We start from the raw sequence: 22,852 nt of genomic DNA on the forward strand, positions 1-22,852 counted from the left end.
CTATGCCGGCAAACAACCTGAGCCTGAACCAATCCGAAGTCCCAGATCAAAGACAGACAAATTCACGAGCCACTTGCAGGGCTCGGAGAGGCCCGGCGCCGTTCCGGAAGCGAAGCAGGGGCTGGAGCCGAAGCCTAGCCAAACAGAAAGCGCAGGGAAGGCGATGGGCGGAAGGCGCGCCTATCGAGAAGCTGGGCGCCGGAAAAGGACGGGCCTAAGATGGCGGCGCCCATGGGTGCCAGGAGGAGCCGCTCATGTCGGGGAACGGAGCGGTGTGGGGACGCGTGCGAGGCCGCCTCCGCGCCTTCCCCGAGCGCCTTGCGGCCTGTAGGGCCGAGGTGAGAAGGTGTCGGGCGGGGAGGGGGCGGGGGCGGAATCTGCCTTGGGTGACCGGCGGGGGGGGCGGGGGGCGCCCTCCGCGACCCTCGCCCGTCCCCGTCCGCCCCCAGGCCGCGGCTTATGGCAAGTGTGTGCAGGCGTCCACGGCCCCGGGCGGCCGCCTGACGAAGGACCTCTGTGTGCAGGAGTTCGAGGCCCTGCGGAGCTGCTTCGCCGCCGCGGTAGGTGGGCGCCGCCCCGGCCTCTTCCCTTGCCAACCCCAGCCCCGCCTTGGGGAGGGGCACCGGGCGGCGGGGACCCCGGCGTCCCAGCGCTGGACCGCTGGTCGGCCGCCCCCCCTCCCCGCCCCCGCCCCGCGTGTTCGGTGCCAGGCCGTACCTCCTGCCCGCCGGATCCCGCCGCCGCGGAGCTTGTGTGCCCTCGTCTGTCGAGCGAGGGGAACACCAGCCTCGTCGTGAAGATGCTGGTGGCGGTGGTGGCATGTATGCGAAAACTCTGTGACTGCTGCTGTCGCTGGAGCCTAATGCCCAAACGAACTGCAGCCCAGTAGTCCAATGGGCACCCGCTGTCTTAGCTTCCTTGGTGTTTAGGACCCCGCGTGTGTACCGCGCGTGCAGTTATAACCATAGGGCCACCCAGCACACACTGAGAGGCACCCCCGACTTCCCCCAGACAGCAACCCCATTTTGCAGAGGGTGGAAGGAAATCTATAGGCCACTGTCCTGGGTTTGTCAGAACAGGCTTCCAGAGGCTGGTAAGTCCTTAGCCTAGCTGCACTGGCTGTTCTTCACTGGCTGGGAAGTGGGCCCCGCTGGGAACAGTTTGCGGGGTGTTTTTGGTTCTCGACTGTAACCACTCAACAGCGAGTCCCTTCTCTTTCTGAGGCATTTTTTTCTGATCCCTGTTTGGTCAAGTGTTGAGGCAGCAAGAGTCTCGTGAATATCACCAGCGCTTTACAAAAATGAAAAACTAGTGTTGTATTTACACATTTTCGTAAAAAACATGGAATAAGTGGGGTTGGAGGACGTAGCCGTGCCCAGAGAACCTCCATGGGGAGTTCGACAGCATGAGGAGAGGGCTGTCTGCGATGAGGGTCCTGGGCTGGTGCCCAAGGCATCACCACCCAAGGTGCCTCCATTGGGTGGGGCTGGGTTGGGCCATGATGCCAGCCATCAGCTCTGTCCTCCGGAGCTGCTGGTGCAGTTGGGTGAGCTCGGCAGGATTCACGGGACCCGAGGCTGTTTCCTGATGTTCTGGGACCGTCTTGAGCAGGGTGGCTAGCTGTGGCTTAGCCGGTTCTCCAAGGAGAGAGTTCACGTATGTTCCCAGAGGGCTCAGGTCTCCTTGGACCTCTCTTTGCGATTATCATGGCCGAGAGCCTTTGGCCTCATCCTGCCCTTGTCAGCAGCCTCAGATCTGATGTGGGCTGTTCATCCAAGGTTGCACCTGTTCCTTGGACTTGCTTCCTGCTTCTCAGCAGCTTCCTTGTTTGACAGGCCTCCCCAGGGGACAAGATGAAGCTTCGCTGTGTGATTACTGGTTGGAAGAATTTAAGTGCAAGATGAAGATCAAACGTGTTAGTTATGCACAGATTTTCTGTCCCGCCTTTTGTGGTTAGGAGTTGTCTGTTGCAGGCATCTGATCACCTGTGACTGTTTTTTTTTTTTTTGCTTTTCTACCCTGGTCACTTGAGATGTCCCCACAGTGTGCGTGCTGCCCTCAGGAGCCCTCTGCTATTTTAATGTGCCATTCTTCACGGAAGGTGACTTACCTGCAGACCCTGGGCCCCAGGCACTTGGGAGTTTGGGACTAGGGTGCTCGAGTGTCTCTCACCATGAGGCAGCGGGCTGCTGAGTGCGTTTCCGCCCATCCTGCTCTCATCCCCGGCACTTGTGCGGGGCTGCAGGAGGCCAAAGGGGCGTTGGGCTCCAGACCAGCTTCGTCCCAGGGAGCCCTGTCCCTGGGCCAGTGTTTCAGCAGCTCTGCCTCAGCGTTTTCTGTAAGAAGTTCCCGCTGCCTTTCAAGGACCAAGTGGTGTGCTGGAGGGGGGGGGGAAGGTCTGCACAGCACCTGGTCCAGGGTGGGCTTGGCTTTGGGAGCACGCTGTCACCAGCAGATTGAGCCCCTTGGCCCGTGGCAGCTCCGAGCAGCTGGGCCCTCTGCCACGCATCCACAACCAGGCTCTCCCACAAAGTGTTCGCTAGGAGATGGCATTGGGGGTGGGGTGGGGGGATTCTGCCCTTTGCGGTCACATCTAACAAGCCCATTCAAACCAAATCTTTTCTCTTCCAGGCCAAGACGACCCCAAGGGGAGGCCTTTAGGATGGACAAGCCTGCACTACATTTGTGTTTGCTGCCCACAGCCTTGAGGGACAGACGCCTGAGACATCTAAAGCTTTTAGAACTAAAAGGACTGCACGCTCATCAGGGCAAGACGTGGGCAGACGGGGGATCTGGTTTTCTTGCCTCGTGTATGTAAGGTTTCTGGTTAGAGTAGAAACGACAAAGCAACAATACAGACTGTGGCAGACCACGCCGGGTCTCTGTTCTTTTGTACCCAGAGTGTGCGTGGGCCCTGGGAGTACACTTGTCAAAGAATTTGCACCCCAAACACGTTATTGGAATCTAACAGAGCCCCCAAATGTAGTTACCGGTTTACAGGATGTACCAAAGGACATCAACGCCGTGAGGAAAAGATTCAGGCGTAGGGAAGGAAACTCAGGTGCTTTTTCTGGACTTAGAGGCAAAAAAGGAGGGGCTGCCCTTCTAGAGGCTGGGAGGGTGAGGCACCAGCCAGCCCAGAGAGGGTCTGGCCTAGGAACCCAGCAGCAGTGACAGCATGTGGGGCGTCTGCCCTTCTGCGGCCTCCTCTGGGGTCAGAGCCCAAGCCCTCTTGACCCCACCCTGCAGTGCTTACGTGCAGCACACACAGCCAGTAGGACCCCCAGTGCCTGTGGCTGAGGATCCCACGGGTCCTGAGTGCCACCTGCTGGACGCTTGGGGATTGTGCTCCAAGAGCCCCTCCCAGGGGTGTGGCGGCTGTGCTACCCCTGGGCTCCACCCAGCCCCTGGCCTCTCAAGAGTCCCCAGCATCCACATGCTGATGGGGGGGGGGGGAGGGGGAGAGGGGCAGGTGACTATGCTCTGCTGACCCCACACACACCCCAGGGGCCTGAGGGGGAAGGGGCGGGCCTGGGAGCCGAGTGATCCTTACCACAACCCCCACCACCATCACAATGCTCCTCATGGAGCCTTGAGGGTTGCTCTAGACCCTTGCACGCTGTCCCAGGTCCTGACAGCCTCTCGTGTGGAGTGTGTGGGTGGCCACTGGCCACTGGCTCAGGCCCTTCCAGAACCGTCCTGCCAGGTGCCCTCCTGCCCCCATGCCTCCCAATTCTGTCTCGTGCTTCCCATGTGTCCCTCCCCTTTGGGCCACACACCAAGATCCCTTCCAAGTTCCTTGGCCTTTGTGTTTGCTTTCTGGCTTCGCTAAATTCGCCCCATCTTTAAGACTGTGTTTATGGAAGGAAATTCAACGAAACTGGCATCTGGATACGGCTGTCATCACACCCAATTCCTCGTATGCCTCTGTACCGGTCACTGGTGGTAGCCCTCGGGTGGCCCTGCCCTCAGATGGGAACCTTGAAGGCAGGATCCTTCCCCACTCGCTCAGGGCAGCTACCCACGAGGAGGGGCGCCCGCGGACGGCTGTGCTTGCTGCTTCAGCCAGACTGCCCGTCGCACCTGCTTGGCACCGGCGATCAGTCCCCACCCCCCACCCCAGCTCTCTGCAGTTCTGGCAAGGCGGCCCCACCCAGAGGTCCCAGGTTCTTCCCCGAGGGCTGTGGACAGGGGAGGAGGTGGAGGTGAGAGCCAGGAGGCAGGGAGAGTGTGGGTGGGACCAGGACCAGAGTATCCAAGGGCAGCACGACCCTGCCCCTGCCCTGGAAGGAAGTTGCAGGATGGCAGGACCTCCAGGAAGACGCGAAACTCGGGTCTAGAACGTACCTGGGTGAATACGTTTGGAAATAAAATCCCACTCTAAAAACTTAACGGAGTTCGGATCCTAGGGAAACATCCAAAAGGTGTCTTCCCACTGAGCGTGGTTTGTTTGGAATTTTTACTTAAAAAAGGATAGGAAACACCCAAGACCCCTCCTCACCCAAGGCTCACCAGGGGCTTTCCTCTGAAGAAGCAGTGCTCCTCTTCCTCCCCTCCTTTTATTACTAATTTCTGGTCCTCAAGCCGTCCAAGGACAGAAAGAACTACACGATTTCGAAGGTGCGGGGGAGGACAGATGGAGCGACGGCTGGAGCTGCCTGGGCAGCTGTGGTCCTTCCACCGCCCAGGCACCCCTGGCCAGCTGTCAGGGAGCAGCCGCACCCAGGGCCCCTGCCCTTGGAAGGGGTGTGGGGCATACACGTGGGACGGAGCTGGCACAGGCCTGAGCTTGAAGGCGGGCAACCCACCGCACGTGCCAGTCACACCTGCCCCCCGACCAGCCTCCGAAAAGCCGGGGGCAGCCTTGGGCTTCTGTTCCCTGAAAGTCTCCCCCAGACACCACCCCGCCTGCTCACAGGGTCTTTCCGGGGCTGCGTGGGGTCCAGTTTCCGTGTCACCCGTGAGGTTTGGTCAACAGGGGTTCTCCGGCCGCCTGTTGCAGCTCTATGCTGGCCACAGGGGCTCCTCGACGCCAGCCCCGCTAGCCAGACATCGCGCCGTTGGTTACGTTTAAAACCACTTTCTGGTTTGGGAAACGCAGGGACTGGAGCACGCAGAGCAGAGCTCGAAGGGGCAGGGGCGAGCGTGTGCCCGGGCAGCCCTCTGACCCCGTGGGCAGCCCAGCCCCGTGCCCGGTGCCCCACAGACACGAAGCAGCGTCCACTGAGCAGCCAGGTGGTGGCAGTGTGTATTAGGGTTTTCCACAACACTCAGAACATCGCGTGAGCAACGAACAGTTAGAGCAACTGGGAGTCGGGCAGACGGGGGGCTCTCGCTCTCCCCGAGCCCCTGTCGGGGCTGTGGTCCCCGGCCGGCCTCTCTCGAGGCCCCAACCGGACGCCGCATCGTCGGAGTCTTGGCGAGTGGCTGTTTCTCCTCGAGGCCGCAGCGAGCTCAGTCACTTGGACAAGAGGCGGGATAGCACAGGCACAAGCTGTCTGGAAACGAGGCCACAGGGAGAGGTCTTTCAGACTCCCACCCAGGGTGTGAACTCTGGAACTCCGCGCCCACGTGGTCCCGGTGTGGCTGGGTGACACCAGCCAGGAGGACGGTGGCCATCAGGGGTGCTCAGGGATCCTCCAGGGCCTCAGCCAGCTGCTTAATCTGGCGACCATGGACCACCCGCAAAGCACCCCCTGCAGCCTGGCGGAGCTGGGTCTCTAGGGCACTCCGGAGATCGTTGACCTGCACATCCGGGAGAGGGTTGAAGCTGATGATGACCCTGTCCTTCGGGGCTGGGGCTCCCCCTGCCCCAGGAGCCACATCCCGCCGTCTCCTCCGAAGGTCAGAACCGGCCTGGACTTTCAGGTCTCGGTTGGGTTTGGCGTAGTCTGGCTTCTGGGCCCCGGGGATGGCTGGTTTGGGCCCAAGATCTGGGTCTGGCCTCTGCTCAGGTTCTTGGACGGCAGCGTCCTCCCCTGAGCAGGCACACGGTCCCCGCCAGGGGCCTCCTTTCTGGCCTCCAGGTGACCGCCCTGCTGCCCAGCCTGACCCAGTGCGGAAACAGCCCGGTGCCCCAGCTGCCGGGTCTCGGCCTGGGCCCGGGGGGCCGCTCCTCCGGGCTTGCTGGCCAGGCCTGCAGGCCCCTGGTCTCGGATGACTGGCTGCGACTTCACACGCGGGTCCCTTATCTCCCTCGCCTCCAGCGCACCTGCCTCCTTCCGAACCCCGGCACCAGTGGCTGCCACCTCTTTTCTGGATTTCCTCCTTTCGCGGGAGCCTCCGCCAAAAACGTCCTGACCCTGCTCCGGGAACTCGCCGGCGACGAGCTTCTCTGGGGTCCTGGGCGCCTCAGCAGGGCCCGGCACGGGCACCCGCTCCCGCATGCCGGCGCCCGCTGCCTCAGGCACGACGCCCGGCCGGCCCTCCCTCGGCTCAGCCGGGGCAGCCCGGGGCTCCGCGTCGGCCGCGCCAGGAGGACCGGCCGGAGCTCTGCCCGCGGCCCCCACGGGCTCCTCCGCGGAGCGCTGGCCGTGCCCCTGGGGCGGAGCGGGGGGTCGCCCCGGAGCTCCGAGCGCGGCTTCCAAAGGCTGTTGGGGGGGGTGCTCCACGGTCTCCTCGCCGGGGGCCTCCAGCTCCTTCCCTCTGGGCGCGGCCACTCCAGGCTCGGGCGGCACTTCAGCTGCAAATGAAGGAGGCCACCGGTTTGGCTACAGAAGTGAGAAGCTGCTGACGAAGGGACTGGAAAGGAGAACTGGCCAGCGGAGCCGTGTTAAGAAACACAAGCGCCCAGGGGGACCCTAGGCCCTGGAGCCACGCACCCAGCCACACGGGGACACGGGGAGACGCTGCCGGCATCCTGCGTCCGGGGACCACCCCCTTCCCGACCCGGCCCCGACTTGCCCTCCTCGCCGTCCTGCCTCTGCTGGTGGATCTCCTTGTGCTGCTCCTCGATCACCGCCAGCAGCTTCTCCTGCTGGTCCAGCAGCCGCTTCTGCTGCACCTGCTGCTCCTTGATCACCTGCAGCAGGACGGCGTGGTCCAGCATCTCCGCCCGGCCAGCTTCTGTTGGGAGAACGCGCGGTGAGAGCCGGCCCCGCCGCACGGGGGCTGTGCCGGCCGGAAGGGAGTGCGAGACGTGCGGCCACACCACCGGGTCGTCTGCGGGGGCGGGGGGGGGGGGGGGGGGACACACCCCAGCACACCCTGCACCGGTGCCGGCTCATGTGGGCCTGTGGTTTAGCCACGCCCGGCGGGGTCCCAGCTGCTTTGATTGTCACTTGCTGGGAATAAAGGCTGAGAAAAGCCCCACAGAAGGTTCTGGGCCACGATGGCAGTGATGGTGGCCTTCTGGGCTGGGTGATTTAAACTGCAGACTGTTCTACGAAAACAATACCAATTCTCTAAGAAAGCATCTGTCAAGTTGAGAACTTCAGAAACAAACAGAATTTGGGGCTCCTGGGGGCGCTCAGTTAAGTGTCCGACATCAGCTCGGGTCATGATCTCACGGTTTGTGGGTTCAAACCCTGCATCGGGCTCTGTGCTGACGGCTCAGAGCCTGGAGCCTGCGTCAGACTCTGTGTCTCCCTCTCTCCCTGCCCCTCCCCCGCTTGTGCGCTGTGTCTGTCTCTCAAAAATAAAGATTAAAAAAAAAAAAAAAAAAAAAGGCAAACAATTGCCTTCCTTTCCAGCAGGGACCAGACCCGCGACCTGACGGACCAGAGGCCGGCTGCTGGCGCACAGGGGTCCCGACGCTGCCCCTGCCTGCCGCTCGGGAGACGGGCTGCAGGCCGGCCCTAGAGGAGTGCCAGGCTGGAATGGGAGGAGGCCAGAGCAGCAGGTGCGTGTAAGAGGGCCCGCCGTGCTCTCTTTGTACCACCGACGCAGAACAAGGGCCCAGGAAGAGGCCTGGAGTCCGAGCGCCCGGCAGCCACCGGCGGGCACACGGGAGCTCGTGTCCGCTACAGATGCTTTGGCGCTGGGTCAGCTTTTCGCAGCGAGCAGCCACAGCTTATGCAACTTCTACAACACGCGTGTCTCTACTGAGGAGGCCGTGGAAGATGATGTGAGCGGTTAGGGCCGGTCGGGGGGAAAGTTCGGAACGGAGAAAAACGTTCCGTGAGTGGTCACGCAAACATCCCGACCGGGCCCCACGGCCGGGCACGCGCGGAAGTGCTGGCCCGTCCTCCCCGATGGTGACCTGTGACGTGCTACAATAGCACGGGGTTGGCCTCCTCCCGGGGGCCGCGGTGGCCTTCCCCCAGAGGCCAATGAGGAGTATGCTGAGCCAGACCCTCAGGGAGGACAGGAGGACCAGGTGACACAGAAGGCAGGGCCAGGCAGAGGACAGGGCCCCTCAGCAGCCCCCGCTCCCCAGGCGCCCATCCGGACACCCTAAGGTCATGAAGACGCCTGCCCGAGCCACATTCCATAGACCGACGCGGGGCTCCACGCGCCCCATTTGCGTGAAGGAAGTACCCCGCGCCATCTCCACGGGGCTCTAGACCAGCCACCTGAGCCGTGGGCCTCGCTGTCGCCCTGGGTACCTGTGGCTCATGGCCACATCACGGTCAACGGTACAAGGACAGCCCCACGTGCTGCCCAAACCGCCCGCCCGCAGTGCTGGAGGAGGCAGGCCCCATCCTGCGCGGCCCCTTGGGGGACCGGACGGATGCTGGAAGAGGAGTGAGGTGACACCGTGTCACGTCCAGCCGGAAGCGACACACGGGGCAGATGTGAACCGGAGTGGTGGCGGGCCGTGCCCACAGGCAGAGCCCGGCCCCCGGGACCACGGGCACCGGCCTCGCGGACGCAATGCAACAGACACGCAGATTCACGCGGGGCCACGCACGCGGCAGGAGTCGCACATGGGCCCCATCCTCAGGGGACGCCGGAAGCCAATGGCACTTACAGACAGCACCCGCTGCCCTCCAGGGCCGGGCCGCTTGTGACAAGCCGTGAGTCGGGGCGCCAGGGGGACCCCAGCTACGGGGCTGGGGCCGAGCCCGGGGGACAGGCTACGTGTGTGGCCCCCGGGGTCTGGCTGTCACGGGCGGCCTGCCTGTGGCAGCTCTGTCCCCTCCGCAAGCAGGCTTTCTATCAGGACGCGCTCCTCTGGATTCGTACCTGCTACTATCTTTTTGATTTCAGCTGTTCATCCCATTGAGAGGCGTACGGAAGAAAGGCAGAATAGGAAACTGTGAAAATTCTCTTTTCAGAAAGAAAAACAAATCAAAAGCATCAAACAGGTTTAGGCAATAGATTATAAGGACCGGAATCAACAAACACGGGGAGACTAAAACCAAAGACAAAGCAACACGTGTGAAATTCCTAAAGCACCCCCCGAACTCCAGGGCCTCTTGGTTCGGGCGTCTGGCTGTTCAGAGGTTCAGCAGACATTCCCAGGCTCAGTGCTTAGAGCTGGCTGACCCCACAAGACCCGCTGGGAAGCAGCTGGGGGGGGGGGGGGGGGGGGGGGAGGCGAGGCATGCGGACCAGGAGCTGCCCCCAGTGCTGCTCCAGCGAGATCCCCACGCAGACCCCGGGAGCACAGGGAGAAACGTCCTCGCAGGGCTCACGGGGGCCACGCCTCAGACAAAGTCGGTGAGGCCAGGGCTGGGTTCTCACCGGGCGAGCACATGCACAGAGGGCCCCCGGTCACCAGGAGATTACAAGCCGGGAAGGCTGCCCCCACCCACGCTACAGAGGCAGTGTCCAACGGGGAGGGGCCGCTAGGAGGGGGTCGCCCCCAAAGAGGCTCGAAGGTCGGAAGGGAGATGACCCGCTGGAGGAAAGCACGACAGACTCTTGTTTTGGGACAGGTGCCAGTCTTCACTGCGGGTGGCACAGATCTCCCCCCGAGCTAAGGGCAACAACAGCCCCCTGCCCAACTGGGTCATGGGGAAGACACATCCTGAAAATGAGCCGCGTCTGGGCGCTCAAACTCGCCTACGCCTGGCGGCGCTCGTCGCTACACGCGCGTAGCTGCTTTCAAGGAGCTACAAATGGGAACGGAGAACCGTGTGACAGGGCGACAGATGTTCTCTTAAGGGGAGAAAGAGACGTAAAAACCGTGCCTAGGGAGGGGCCCGAGAGAAAGCTGCTGGTGGGAGGGGGTAGTTCGAGTCTCTCCTCAGGGGGACACCAGGAGGTACCGAGGTGGGGGATGGGCTGGGGACGCCTCGAAAGGACCCCCCAGGAGGACAGGCACCTGCGGCGGGGGCTCCTTCTCCGTCATCGCCGTGGGTCTGGCAGGGAGGGGCAGACGTCGCGGGGCCCCGGGGAGGACGCGGCAAGAAATCGAAGGCCTTACCCTCCAGTTTGCTGCCGGCGTGGCCTCCGCCCTGGCCCGCGCCCTGGCCCTCCGCGTTCCTCTGTTCTCGCAGCTCTGCCTGCGGCCCAGGCTCGGGGGCCAGCTTCACCGGGAGGGGAACCTTCCCACCTGCACACACGAAGATTCTGGAGGTTTGCAAAGAGTTCAGAAGGAAGCGGCAGGCGGGTGGGGAGGGGGTGGGGGCAGAGGGCGGCAGAGGAGGGACAAGGAGGGGAGCTGCTTCCTAAAACCCCCCTCCACGTGGCCCCTCTGTCAGCAGGCTCATACCCAACCTGACGATTACCGGGGAAGTCGTAAAAACATATTTAACAGGCTCACGGGCTCGTGGCAGGGAGCCAGCGTTAACCACCTTCACCAATTAACATGCGAGAACCGTCCCGGCCAGCACTCAGACGGCACTTAACAACGCGGTACCTGTCAAGCACTCCCCGCCCGTCCCCCGTGTGCGCCCACACACACAGGCACAGCGCGGCACCTGACGTTTAGTGGTCCGGCAGACAACTGTGTGACAGATACCACGGTAGCTGTCAAGCCACCAGACTCCCAGGTTCCCCAACAGCTGCTGAAGGGGCCGCTACGCTCACTTACTGACATGCCGGTCTCGGGAGCCGAGCAAGAGAGTAGGGACTACGGTGACGACAATCAATCCCCACGGCCCTGCCCCAGCCCCCCTCCCCCCCAGCGGGGCCCACGGCACGGGAGCCTCTCGAGGGAGAGGAGTCTGCCGAGACAAGCCCACTGACACCCACCGGGCTGACTCTTCTCCGCCAGCTCGCCCGCCGCCCCTGCAGCCCGGCCTGGCAGCGGGATCCCGCCTGCTCGCTCCCCTGCGCCCGCCGCCGGGGCGTCCTGCCCCTCGGGGAGCTCGGCCTGGGGCCCCGGATGCAGACCCCTGTCTCCTGGCCCCCGGTCCTCCTTCACAGGCTCGACGGCTGGCTGGCCATTTTCTTCTGGAACCTTCTGGGGCTCTCTGGGGAGACCACCTGCTGCCTCCAAGCCCTGGTCCTGTCTGGGTCTCTCTCTTTCTGAATCTGGCAGAGGTGGTGCCATCTGAGCCTTGCCGCCCACAGCCTTTTCATCCAGGTGCTTGGACGGACGCTCCTTCTCCTCTGCTTCTTCTTGGTCCTCCCCCTCGTCCACCACCACCTTGTCATGAGGGACGGGGGGCTCGTGGCGGTGGGCCTCGCCCATCGGGAGCACAGCGCCTGGAAGGAAACGGGTGTGTCGAGGAGCAGGCGGGGGAGGGTGGTCTCCATCCTGGGGGTGGGGGTGGGGGTGGGGGTGGGGAGTGAGTTCTAGTGCCCGACGGTGGCACACGGGCTGGCAAGCGCCACCTTTTACGGGTCGGACTTTTGTCCAAGCGCTGATACTCCTCCTGGAAAACTACAAAAGGGGCCCGGCTGCTGCGGCCGGGGCAGCAACAGCCACCTGGATCAAAGAAGGAAGGAGGCTGAAAGGACCAGAACGGAGGCAGGCCCCTCCCCCGCCCTGCCGGCGCGCGCCCCACCTTGGCCGGGGCGGTCCAGCTGCACCTCCTCCTGTTTGTTCTTGGCATCTTCCCTCGGGGGCACGTTCACAGGGCCCTTAATCTGGGCCTGCTCCGTCTCCTCTTTGTTATTCGGCAGCTTCGGCTTGTCTCGGCCGTCCTCGGCCACGTCCACCATCGGGTTCTGGCCTGTAAGCACGCGCAGCTGATTGAGCAGGGTTTCCACATGGCCACACCGCCAATCGGCACGGGAACTGGGCGGTTTTCCCTAGATTGTAATCACATTTCCTGGCCGAATGGCAGAGCCTCGGCAGTTATCTTCCTCCTGCTCCACCGTTAGCAGCTAAGCACAGAAAGCCGTCATTTTTCACGTGTATTCATAACAAAAATAGGTCAAGATGCAACTTACACCTAACTGGGTACAGAAGAGCAACACTCTGCGTAACGCTGGCCGTCACCACCAGATGGCAGCACGAGCCCGCGCTTCACCGGCACCGGCCCAGGGTCCCCCTTTCTCCGGAACCACCACCCTGCCCTAACTCAAGCCCTTGCTGCAGGCCAGCACGGAAACGGGAGATGCTTAGGGAGGCCGATGTGCCATCTGTCAACGTCGTACTGCAGACGGTGAAAATTAGCGTCCAAGGAAGACAAGGGCAAGCAGCAGAGCCTGGGAAGAGGCACCCCGGCCCGGCCTGAGTGCCGCGGCCTGTCCCCACACAGCCGTCCTGAGCCACAGCTCACCTGCACAGCAACCGTGGGGCCCACACGCCGGGGCCAAAACGGAGCCTCTTAGGAAATGGTCTCCGCTGAAAACGTTAGGCAGATGTGGCAGAAACTAAACACCCTGGGAAAAGAAACTTCAAAAAACCCCCAAAAACCCGCCATGTCACCCTCTGCTCCCCAACTCGTCCTCTGCGGGCAGCAGTGCCGCTGGCCTGAGCAGGGTTGGGGGGAGGCGAGGCGGGGAGGCTGGGGTCACAGCAATCCTGTTCAGACGGGGCCCGGCCTCTCCCGAAGGAAATTACCCAGGCCGACCCAATGCGCCAGCCAGGGGAGGCACGCTCACACGACAACTTGGGATAGCGCCCTCACCCAACTGGGGCCCTGCCAGGTGGCGGGGGCGAGCCGGCAGGAAGCAGACTCCGAACTCTACAGTTTAACCAAGTGGCTGATAACAGTAAGCTTGTGAAGTCGCCTGGGCAGGTGAAAATGTTCTGGTCGCCGGCACACAATTAACCCCTTCCCGGGGCCCCATGCTCCAACAGGAACCGCCAATAAATCAAGGTGTCTGACCAGTGGATTACAGAGCTAAGAAAAAAGTCCAGGAGAGGAAGGAAAAACACGGGAAAGCAGAGAAAACCGCCGTGCTAGCACGGGACCGAGTGGCCTGTGCGTGGTCCTGTCTCAGCAGGGAACGAGGTGAGTCCGCCATGAGAGCAGGGAGGGCCTGGCGTGGTCTGGGCCGAGGGGAGCCCTGTGTGGGCACCCCGCCCCCAGCTGCTGGCCTGACCCCCGGCATCACTGTCCACAGCAACAACCAGTCCTTCCTCACCTAGAACGGGGCTCTTCGTAGGGCACAGCTTGCCAGCCACGCCTCCTGGCGCAGCAAACCAACCCTCGGAATCAGTGACTGAAAAGCAGCCCGTGCTCACCAGTCTGCTGGGGCCGCACACACAGGAAATGGCCCAGTGAGCAGAGAGGCACCTTGGCTTCTCCAGCGACCCCGTCACTCAGCCTCAGGGTTGTGGCCCCTGGTTACCAGCGACCACTGACGACCCAGGAAAATCCCGTGTCTGTGCCTCATGCTGCCCGGGGCGGGGACGGGCTGGTTCTCAGGGGCCTTGTGCCACACTTAGAACTGCGCCGCCTGGTGGCAGGGACCCGCGCACCCTCCTGACTGTGCTGCGGGCTGGGAGCGCCCCAAGACGGGCCGACAGACGGTTACTCGTCAGACTTTCCTTTCCAGCGTCCAGCATAGGCATCGAGTCCGTGATTCTGGCTCAGTGAGCTGGACGCCAGGAGCTCCCGGAACTGTGCCATGGGCTCTGTGTTTGGAATCGGGGACGCAGTCTTGGGGGGGCACAGCCCCCAGAGCAGCCCTGCCCCCTGCCCCCAGGAAGTCTGCACTTGAGGACCAGGGACTGGGGGTGCCTCCTTGTTGGCTCTCCCCTCCAGAACCCTGTTCTGAGTTGGGGTACACGCTGCTGATCACCGGCATCACAGGCCTGTCTCCGGGCACTCAGTGGTCAGGATGGAAGGCAATCACCTCAGACCATCAAGCACCAAAGTAACGGGACCTTTCCAATCACGCCCGAGTCCACAGACACAGGGTCTCTGTCAACTGGAGGGGAACCCCGATTCAGGACACGCACAGGGCCCCAGGACCACGTCATAAAGCAAGAGCAGCTGCCTGACGGTGCTGGAGGAAGCCGGGCCCCGCTTTTAGGGAACTTTCTGGTGACCGGTTTCCAGCGCTCCTTGGAAACACCTGCCTGGACGTTGCTGTGAGCGGCTTAGCAAGCGCGTCTGTCTGAACCGCACTGTCCTGGACTTGACCGCGTCGCGATGACGGCCTTCTCCCGCCTTCCCAAGGGTGCAAGAAACACCATGGGCCCGGTTCTACCGGGAGAGCAGCTGGAGGGGGGACTCCGAGGGCAGGTCCAGGTCGCTCAGGGCCGCACACCGGGGGCAGTGCCCTCCCTGCCCCACGGGTCCCCCCTGAACCCGGCACAGCGGGGCTGGCGGAGTTATCTCACTGCACACTGCCGTGTCCCGCCGCGGGCAGAAACCATGGGGGCAGCACAGCGGCCGGGACCCGGGAGAGCCGAGGTGGGGCCCCGCTGCCCCGGCTGAGAGAAGGCGGACGCGTGTGGAGCCACGTCCCCCTCACACGCACTGGCATCTGTCACAGAGTGCACGCGCTTTCGCGCCTGTGTGCAGGGGCGAGTCCTCGGGCGAGAGGGTGTGGGGCGAGGGGGCCCAGTGGCGAGCTGCCACTCGGGCCGGCGGTCACCCTCTGCCACCTGAGTCCACAGGCACGGCCACCGTGTGGCCCGCGCTCCGGCCCAACACCCGCAGGGCCCGTCCTGGCCCTTCTTGTTCCTCCCCCACAGAGCAGAAGCCAGCCGTGCCCCCGCAGGGCGCTGGCGGGGACAGTGTGGGCCATGGGGGCTCTGACACATGCACAGTGGGGATGCGGGGCGGGGAGGGAACGCTGGGAGGGGAAAGAGGAGAGGGGACGTGGCACATTCAGAGGAGGGAGCCAAACAAGTTACAGAACCCGACCTGCCCAGCCAGACCCTCTAGGGTGCCATCAGATAGAGGAGATAAATGGCCTAATTAACCTTTTTAACAGATAATTGCCTCACGGGAATCAGCAACCTCGTTCCTCCACACTCGCTGTTTGCCACACCTGCGCGTCCGGGGCTCTGCTCCCCAGGGGTGCCCGGCCATGGGTGCCGGTTACGTGCGTCCCCAGCAGGGCAGGACCGCCATCATCTGTCCCGGGGCCCGCTTGGGGCTCTAAGGAAAGCCAGCACCATTCTGGCCTCTCCAACATCAAAGAGACCAATAAAACCCCACCCCGGCTGACGGGCAGAAGTCCGACAGGGCGTGCACACGGACGGGGCAGGCCCCGCGGTCCCAGCTCTGCTTCAACGAGGCAACCCATCAATTACGGGGGAGGCGGGGCGAGAAAACGGAGAACGCGCTAAAAACAAACGGCATGTGGTTCCAAGGGGGGCCATGTGTTTCGTTACAGCCTCGTGGAAGAAATGGAAACCAGATGTGCCCTCGGCGGGCTCCAGGTGAGCCAAGGGCCCACAGCCCGCCTCCATGGCAGGACGCAGCTGCTGACACAGGCCGTGGACTACGGCGGCCACGGGGACAGGCAGCCGGGTGCTGACGGATGCTGGAAAACCCACAGCCGGCTGAGATGGGGACACCGGTGCCCGAGTCCAGTTCTGCCAGGATCATCCCCAAAGCACCCAAGATGCCTGGCGGTGAGAGACCTGGAGGGCCGTCACTTCCCTCTTCAAGTGGACTTTCTCCACCCAAACCGCCCAACCCGTGCAACTCGGGGCGGGATGCTCAGGCAGCTTCTGACCACCCTGATTTGTTTCTCTGGCAAACGCTGCCATTCTCAGGGTCCTCTCCGCAGGGATCCCAGAAGGGGGATCTTTCCGCCAGCCCTCGCCACCCCAAGAAGGCAGAAGAGAGCAGAGCCGGCTCCTCTGAGCCCCAGGACGGACTGTTCTCCCGTAGGGGAGTCTGTGGGCTGCACTGACGCAGCCAGGGGCTCTCAAGGCCAGAGACAGACACGGCAACACATCCAAGGGCCGTGTGCCTTCAACTGCTGGCAATTCTCTCACCAGCCCTTTGGAACCTTCTCTTTTATCAGTCACGGTAGGGGGGGAGACCGGGGCTCCCACCTAGGGCAGGCACTCCTTAGCTATCGGCGTCGACAGACACCTGAAACCCACGAGCAAACAGCCTCCCCTAGGGGGCCTCCTCCCGAGGGGTAAGCCTGGCAGGCAGCCTGGCGAATCTCAATCCAAGTGGGGGTCTCTTTGCAGGGGAGGGGAGTCAGACACGCACAGGCACACTGCTAGCGCGGATGCATACAACTGTCGCCAGAGCAGGAGCCCCCAGAGTGAACGCTACCACGGAAGCACAGCCCGCCGGTGCCCAAGCCTGATGCCGTGCAGGGCCACCGCTGGGGGTGAGGGCCCAGCACGGAGGAGGTCCTCCCCGCATGCCTCCCAGCTTTGCCCGGAAGGACCACAGGCTCAAAGAAACCTCTTCTCTTCCAACCGACTCCGGACACAATGGACCCCCTTCTGTACCCTGGCAAGTCACGCTCAGAAACCACCCTGCACCCCATGGGCACGGCCACAGGTGGGGTGACAGAGCCACAGCCCAGCGGGCCTTCCAAGGCCGGCCCGCGGATGTAGCAGGCCGCGTGGGTCATCACCCATCGACGTCGGGGCGGAGGCGGGGGTGCCGAGAGCAATGCGGAACATCAAACAAAGCCAAGGGCATTGCTGACTTTGTCCAGGCAAGACCTGGCTCGAACCCTACAAACTCACAACAGAGCAAGCAAATGTGGTAACACCCGCTCATCCGCTTACCTGTGGGCGCACCGAATGGTGGGCAAGGAGATCTCAACCCTGCTGTCTGCTGCCCACCATCTGCCATCTGTCCCCTGGCAAGCAGGTGGCCGTACCCTGCCCTGGAGGCCCCCTGCCCCACTTACCACCCCAACAGGACAGGGGCAGGTGAGACAACCTGGAAAGCGCCTTCTGCACACCACGACCCTGAGGTGATGCCACCAGGGTGCCCCGAGGAGGCTGCGGGGCCGTGTGCGCCCCTGGGAGCCGCGCCCCTGGGAGCTGCATACCTGGGAGCCGGGCTGCCTCTGCCTTTATGATGCCCTCGGCCTCTTCCAGCTGGCCGGCCGGGGCTTCCTCGGCCAAGTCCACAGGGGCCTCCTCGCTCACGGACAGGGTAGTGTGTGTGCTGACCACCAGGATGCCCAGGCCAACCCAGAGCACCACCTGGACGAGACAAAGACCCAAGAGCAAAAGGGGTCAGGCAGTTCCTGCGGCCCTGTCCTGCGCAGGGGAGGAGGGGGCGAGTGGGCACAGCACACAGCAAGAGGGGCTGGGGAGCACAGGACACACGGGCCATGGTCCTGCCAGCCTGCCGGCCACTCACGCCGGCCGCTGGGAGACGGTGGTTCCTAACTGGTGAACGCGACCGAATCGTCAGTGAAACCGGCTTGAGCCATGTTGGCGGTGGGGGGGAGGGCGGGCTGGGGGCCTCGTGAGGGCAGCTTGAGGGCGGCCTGCAGACAGCCGACCCCCAAGCCAGACCCGTGCACCTGTGGCTGCAGAGGTGAGGCCCCGTCACCGACTCGAAGGGGGCGCCTGCGCCTCCCACCCCTCACCCAACGACCTTGCAGAGGGCCCAGGCCCCTGAGGGCCTGGCTCCGCACAGCCCGGGTGCGATCGTCCGCCTCCAGCGTCACCCACTGAGCTGGACGAGCCCAGGGCCGCTGGCACAGACGGAGAGAAAGCCATGGAGGCGGCGGCTCCGCGACCTCTTCAGAGGAGGGTGCCATCGGGGCCGCCCAGGTTGCGGTGCTGGAGGCGCTGCTGACGGCCGGGGGGGGCCTCGTCCCCGACCCCGTCCCTCCCGTGAAGGAGCCGCGGCTCATCACAGACGCTGCCCTCAGTAATTCAGTACGACAAACCCCACATTCTATGAGGCCGTCTCCTCCTGCAGCTGTTCTAAGACACGCACACGTCGGACCAACGCTGCGGTATTTGTGCCGCCACAGCAGTGGATGCTGCTATTTCTGCCCTGCCTGCGCCCGGCCCACCAGGCTCTCCCCGGGGAGCAGGAACTCTGGTCCTGCAGAGTCCGCGGGGGAGGAGCCCGCGGGGCGACCTGCCCCAGGAGCCAGGGAGAGCCTGCCACTCACCTGCACGCACTCTGAGCCAGGACTCAGTATCTTTTTCTGAAGGGCACGTCCGTCGACTCTAAAATGTATCCGTTCAGAATAACCAGTGAGCCTTTCTGGGTCCGACACGGCTGGAGAAGGGGCGGTCCCAGGAGGAAAGGCCCCACTCACCAGGGTGGGCGAGAGCGACGGGAGAGCCTCCAGGACAGGTCCACCTCTGCCCCGCCGCTCCAAACACCCTGCTCGTTCGGCGCTCCCACAGGCCAAGTGCAGGCCATGCTTCCGAGGTCGGCTGTGGCTCGGGGGGGCCTTTGGATTCCCAGAGCCCCCCAGAAGCGACCCCCCACCCACCTGCCGCAGTCAAGTGCAGTGGGGCTACTCGAGGTACGTGCAAGATCTGGGAGGCAGGAGAAGCCATCTGCAGACTGGGGTCAAGAGGGCCTGACCGTGACCTCGCCCCCCCCCCCCCCCCCAAGTATGCTCATACCCTGCTTGAGTATGCTCAGCTTTAGCACACGACATCTTTCCGGGAAGGTAAGATTCGTGGAGCAAAGGTGGTGTCCAGAAACGACCAAAGTCATTTCCCCCGTGACTTGGAAGGACTTACTGTAACACTCTGCTTTCTAGGCTTAAAAGAAAAATACCCCACACAAAATAAAAAACATGGGTGCCTGGGTGGCTCAGTCGATTAAGTTTCCCACTTCGGCTCGGGTCATGATCTCACAGTTCAGCTCGTGAGTTCAGGCCTCCCGTCGGGCTCTGTGCCGACAGCTCGGAGCCTGGAGCCTGCTTCGGATTCTAGGTCTCCGTCTCTCTCTTCCCTTCCCCCATTCGCACCTTCTCTCTCTCAAAAATAAATAAGCATTAAAAAAAATTTTTTGGGGGGGCACCTGGGTGGCTCAGTAAGTTGAGCATCCAGCTCTCGGTTTCGGCTCAGGTCATGATCTCATGGTTTCGTGAGTTCGAGCCCCACGTCAGGCTCTGCGCTGATGGTGCAGAGCCTGCTTGGGATTCTCTCTCTCCCTCTCTCTCCCTCCCTCCCCTGCTCACTCTGTCTCTCTCAAAATGAATAAATAAAAAAACTTAAAAAAAATAAAAAAAAAATTTTTTTTTGAATAAGATAAAAACCAAAAACAGAAACATAAAAATAAAAATAAAAAACGTCAACTCCACCAGTACCGGGAGACAGCCGAGCTTCCCAAAGAAGACTGACAGGCGACAACTTAAGGTTGCTTTATAAAGGAGGGACTGCATGGGACCAAGAGGTTCCAGAGAACAAGCTCAGCTCCACTGGGTCCCAAGCAGACACCTGCCCCGCCACCGGCCTGGACGTCCCAAGTCCCCCCCTCGTAGGACATGGCCCAAAGCTCCACCCACGCTCCCCACCCAGCGGCAGTCACCGAGACCCCGCCCGTCTCCTGACACACCTGGTTTGCACGCCAGCCCCGGGCCCTGCGGGGCACTCGCCAGCCGACCGCTGTCCCCAGCGTGAGCAGCCCGCGGGACCGGCCAGAGGCTCTGTGAGGAGCCACACATCTCAGCTCTCCACCCTCACCTTTCCTCTGGAGAAACACCACAGGCCCACAGAAGCCCCGGGGCAGGGAAGTCAGAGCCGCTCCCGCTTCGGGGAAGCCGCGAGATTAATGGCACACACGGGTGCCAGTGAGGACACTGGGGGACCACACCGGACACCAGGCAAGTTTTGGTCCACAGGGAGATGGCTCACGTGGTGACCAGACCACCATCTGCGAGCAGGAACGTTGGAGGCAAGAGTCGGCCGGAGCCAAGGAAGGAGCAGGAACACGGCCACACGACGGTGCCGGGCGCCCCAGGTGGGCCGGGCACTGGGAAAGGGCACAGGTGCCGCCCAAGTCCCCCGAGGCAGCCATGACAAGTACGTGCTGACCACAGGCCCACGAGCACAGCCTGGAGCTAGCTCTACGAGGCCCAGGGCTCCCGGGGCCTTTGGAGGCTGGATACGGAATGTGCAAACAGGAATGATGGCGGTGCTCTAAAGTCCCGGATAAGGGGCCCTGCTCCTGGAGGAAGGAGCCGAGCTCTGTGCCATCTGGGCCAGGAGCAGAGAGACAGGGAGCAGCGGTGTAGGGGCGCACGGCCTAAGATGGGAGTAGGGAGTTCCAGTCCCTGGAGCTCAGCCTCAGCCCGGAAGCCCCAAGCCCAGCCCCTTCCGGGTCTAGCCCTGTGTGCGTCCAACAGGATAAAGCTCACAAGTGTGCCCAGTGGGCCAGCCTTCTGACTTCACAGTCCCACTGCCGGGCCACCAGGAGGAGACAGACACAATACATTCTGAGGGCTTGGGGCGCCTGGGTGGCTCAGTTGGTTAAGCGTCTGACTTCAGCTCAGGTCTGATCTCACTGTTTGTAAGTTCGAGTCCCGCATCCGGCTCTGTGCTGACAGCTCAGAGACTGGAGCCTGCTTTGGATTCTGTGCCTCCCTCTCTCTCTCTGCCCCTCCCCCACTCGCACTCTGTCTCTCCCTTTCAAAAATAAACAAACATTAAAGAAAAATTAAAAAAAAAAAAAAAAAAAAGACATTCTGAGGGCTCGGCCCAGGCTTGGCAACACCAGGAGCTTGGCCTGGGGGCCACACGTGACATGATGTCCCGGAGCACCCCTCAAGTGGTGACCTGTAACCTCCAGATCTGCTGAGGTCCCGGACTCAGAGAGAAAGGCACCCAGGGGCACGGAAAAGGTTCCCTTTTGCTTCGCACATGGAAGCCTATGTGAACAACACACAGGCTCAAATTCTGCACCTCAAGGATGAACACACACCTGGAGACGGGCTCGGGCCAGCCTGCGGCCACGCGCCCTGGTTCTGGTCTCCGGGTCAGCACGGCCAGTGTCTGACGGGCACTCCGGCCCCAGCCCACAGATCCCAGCCGGAGGGTCTCCGGTGTCGGGCTCCGGTCGAGGTCAGCAGGCAACGTGGGGTGACTCACTGGAACCCAAGACTCGGTGTGCATTGACTCACTCGCGCCCTTCCAGGAGCACAGAGCCAACCTTCTGGCCCTGCCTGGGTCAGCTGCCACCCGCTGGGCGCCCGGAGAACGGCTGCACCGGTGAGCTGCACAGGCCGTGCCCTGGGCGCCCGCAGAACCTCTGCTCTCTTCCGGGGGCCCCTCCCATGGCTCCTGAGCCCCCTGCTGGCTTCCAGGACGCAGCGCGCCAATTCCAGAACCCTCCACCTAGGTCAGGACCGGACAGACACTCTAATGTAGTCTCTGATTCTCAAGATAAAGAATGAATGCACTATGGCAGATAATGTTCCTTTTCTATTCACTAAGGGCTCATGGTGTTTGCATAGTCCTTGCTCCTCCTTCCAGAATGTTTCTCAGGACACTCCTTCTTTTGGGACTTTCTGCAGCCCCGCCCCGACACACCCATCACCCACGCACCCCCAGTCCAGCTCCTGTCTAGGCCGGTGTCCAGGGACAAGCACTGTTGTGTCAAGGAGCACTCAGGTGGGCTGGGGAGAGCGGACCCTGGGCCCGATGCCCAGTCTGTGCCTTTGACAGGAGCAGCACCTGGAGCTCCTGGGACAGAAAGGAGACGGGAGCCAAGCAGGTGCCCCCAGGGCCCCAGGTCTATGCGCACCGACCTCCAGCCACATTTCCAAGCGCGTCCCTTGGGAGATGTTTTCCTCAACATGTGAAAGCTACATGTTCGGAAATAAAACGCAAACAAAAGGCAGCAGCAGGTGAAAGGGATGCCACGGTCAGATGGTCCACTCCAGAACTGACTTGTGATACAACTCACCAGGGCGCTAAGTCAGAGGGAGAAACTTAACCACCTTCTCCACAAATGGTTAATACAATTCAATGTGCTCTCTGGATTTAAAAAACCATACCCTCCCCTACTTGCTGGCTCTCTCTCTCTCTCTCAAAAATAAATAAATAAACATTAAAAAAAAATTTATCATGATCTCACAGTTCGTGGCTTCAAGCAGCACATCAGGGTCTGTGCTGACAGCCCAGAGCCTGGAGCCTACTTGGGATTCTGCCTCCCTCTCTCTGTGCCCCTCTCCTACTTGCTCTCTCTTTCTCTCTCAAAAATAACTAAATATATAGATGTTAAAAAAAATTAAAAAAACACGGTAAAGCAGGCACAGAGAGGGGCTTCTCTGCCACGATTCCGTGTGTGTTTATGTAGGTGTATGTGCAGAGGTGTGTGAATGTATGGAATTCTCCATGCACGAAGCCACAGCCAGCACCAGGCTCACCGGTTAAAGACCAGGAGCTGTCCCCGCTGAGGGAGGAGGCCCCTCCCACTGCCAGCCCCTCCCACTGCCACTCCTCCCACTGCCAGCCCCGCCCACTACCAGCCCCGCCCACTGCCACTCCTCCCACTGCCAGCCCCGCCCACTGCCAGCCCCGCCCACTGCCACTCCTCCCACTGCCACTCCTCCCACTGCCACTCCTCCCACTGCCAGCCCCGCCCACTGCCAGCACCACGGCCAGAGGGGCAGGACACGCACACGAGGAAAGAGAAGTCGTAACCCCTGGAAAGGAGGAGGTGAGATTATCAGAGACCCTGTACGGTGGGTAAAAGAG

The 22,852-nt window shown here is 62.3% G+C and overlaps 2 protein-coding genes across 3 annotated transcripts in view; one reads left to right on the plus strand and one right to left on the minus strand.

Moving 5' to 3' along the window:
* The first annotated feature begins 36 nt into the window (after positions 1-36).
* On the plus strand, positions 37-2,872 carry NDUFAF8 (NADH:ubiquinone oxidoreductase complex assembly factor 8). Of its 2 annotated transcripts, XM_042966132.1 has the most exons (4): positions 37-338; positions 450-560; positions 1,836-1,915; positions 2,632-2,872. In XM_042966132.1, the coding sequence occupies exons 1-3, from the start codon at positions 255-257 to the stop codon at positions 1,902-1,904; spliced, it is 264 nt and encodes an 87-aa protein (XP_042822066.1). In that variant the 5' UTR covers positions 37-254; the 3' UTR covers positions 1,905-1,915; positions 2,632-2,872. The 2 variants fall into 2 exon arrangements, with proteins under 2 accessions (XP_042822066.1, XP_042822068.1); XM_042966134.1 differs by lacking the exon at positions 1,836-1,915 and having other exon boundaries at positions 54-338.
* Positions 2,873-4,427: 1,555 nt separating this feature from the next.
* SLC38A10 (solute carrier family 38 member 10) overlaps positions 4,428-22,852 on the minus strand; it is a 46,590-nt gene continuing 28,165 nt past the window's right edge. The window contains 8 exon segments of the mRNA XM_042965767.1: positions 4,428-5,981; positions 5,984-6,682; positions 6,904-7,065; positions 9,127-9,150; positions 10,313-10,441; positions 11,083-11,538; positions 11,841-12,008; positions 17,218-17,374. Coding sequence (XP_042821701.1) covers positions 5,629-5,981; positions 5,984-6,682; positions 6,904-7,065; positions 9,127-9,150; positions 10,313-10,441; positions 11,083-11,538; positions 11,841-12,008; positions 17,218-17,374 — 2,148 coding nt within the window. The 3' untranslated portion in view covers positions 4,428-5,628.

This window comes from Panthera tigris, chromosome E1 (assembly GCF_018350195.1).
Source record: "Panthera tigris isolate Pti1 chromosome E1, P.tigris_Pti1_mat1.1, whole genome shotgun sequence".
Taxonomy (NCBI): Eukaryota; Metazoa; Chordata; class Mammalia; order Carnivora; family Felidae; genus Panthera; species Panthera tigris.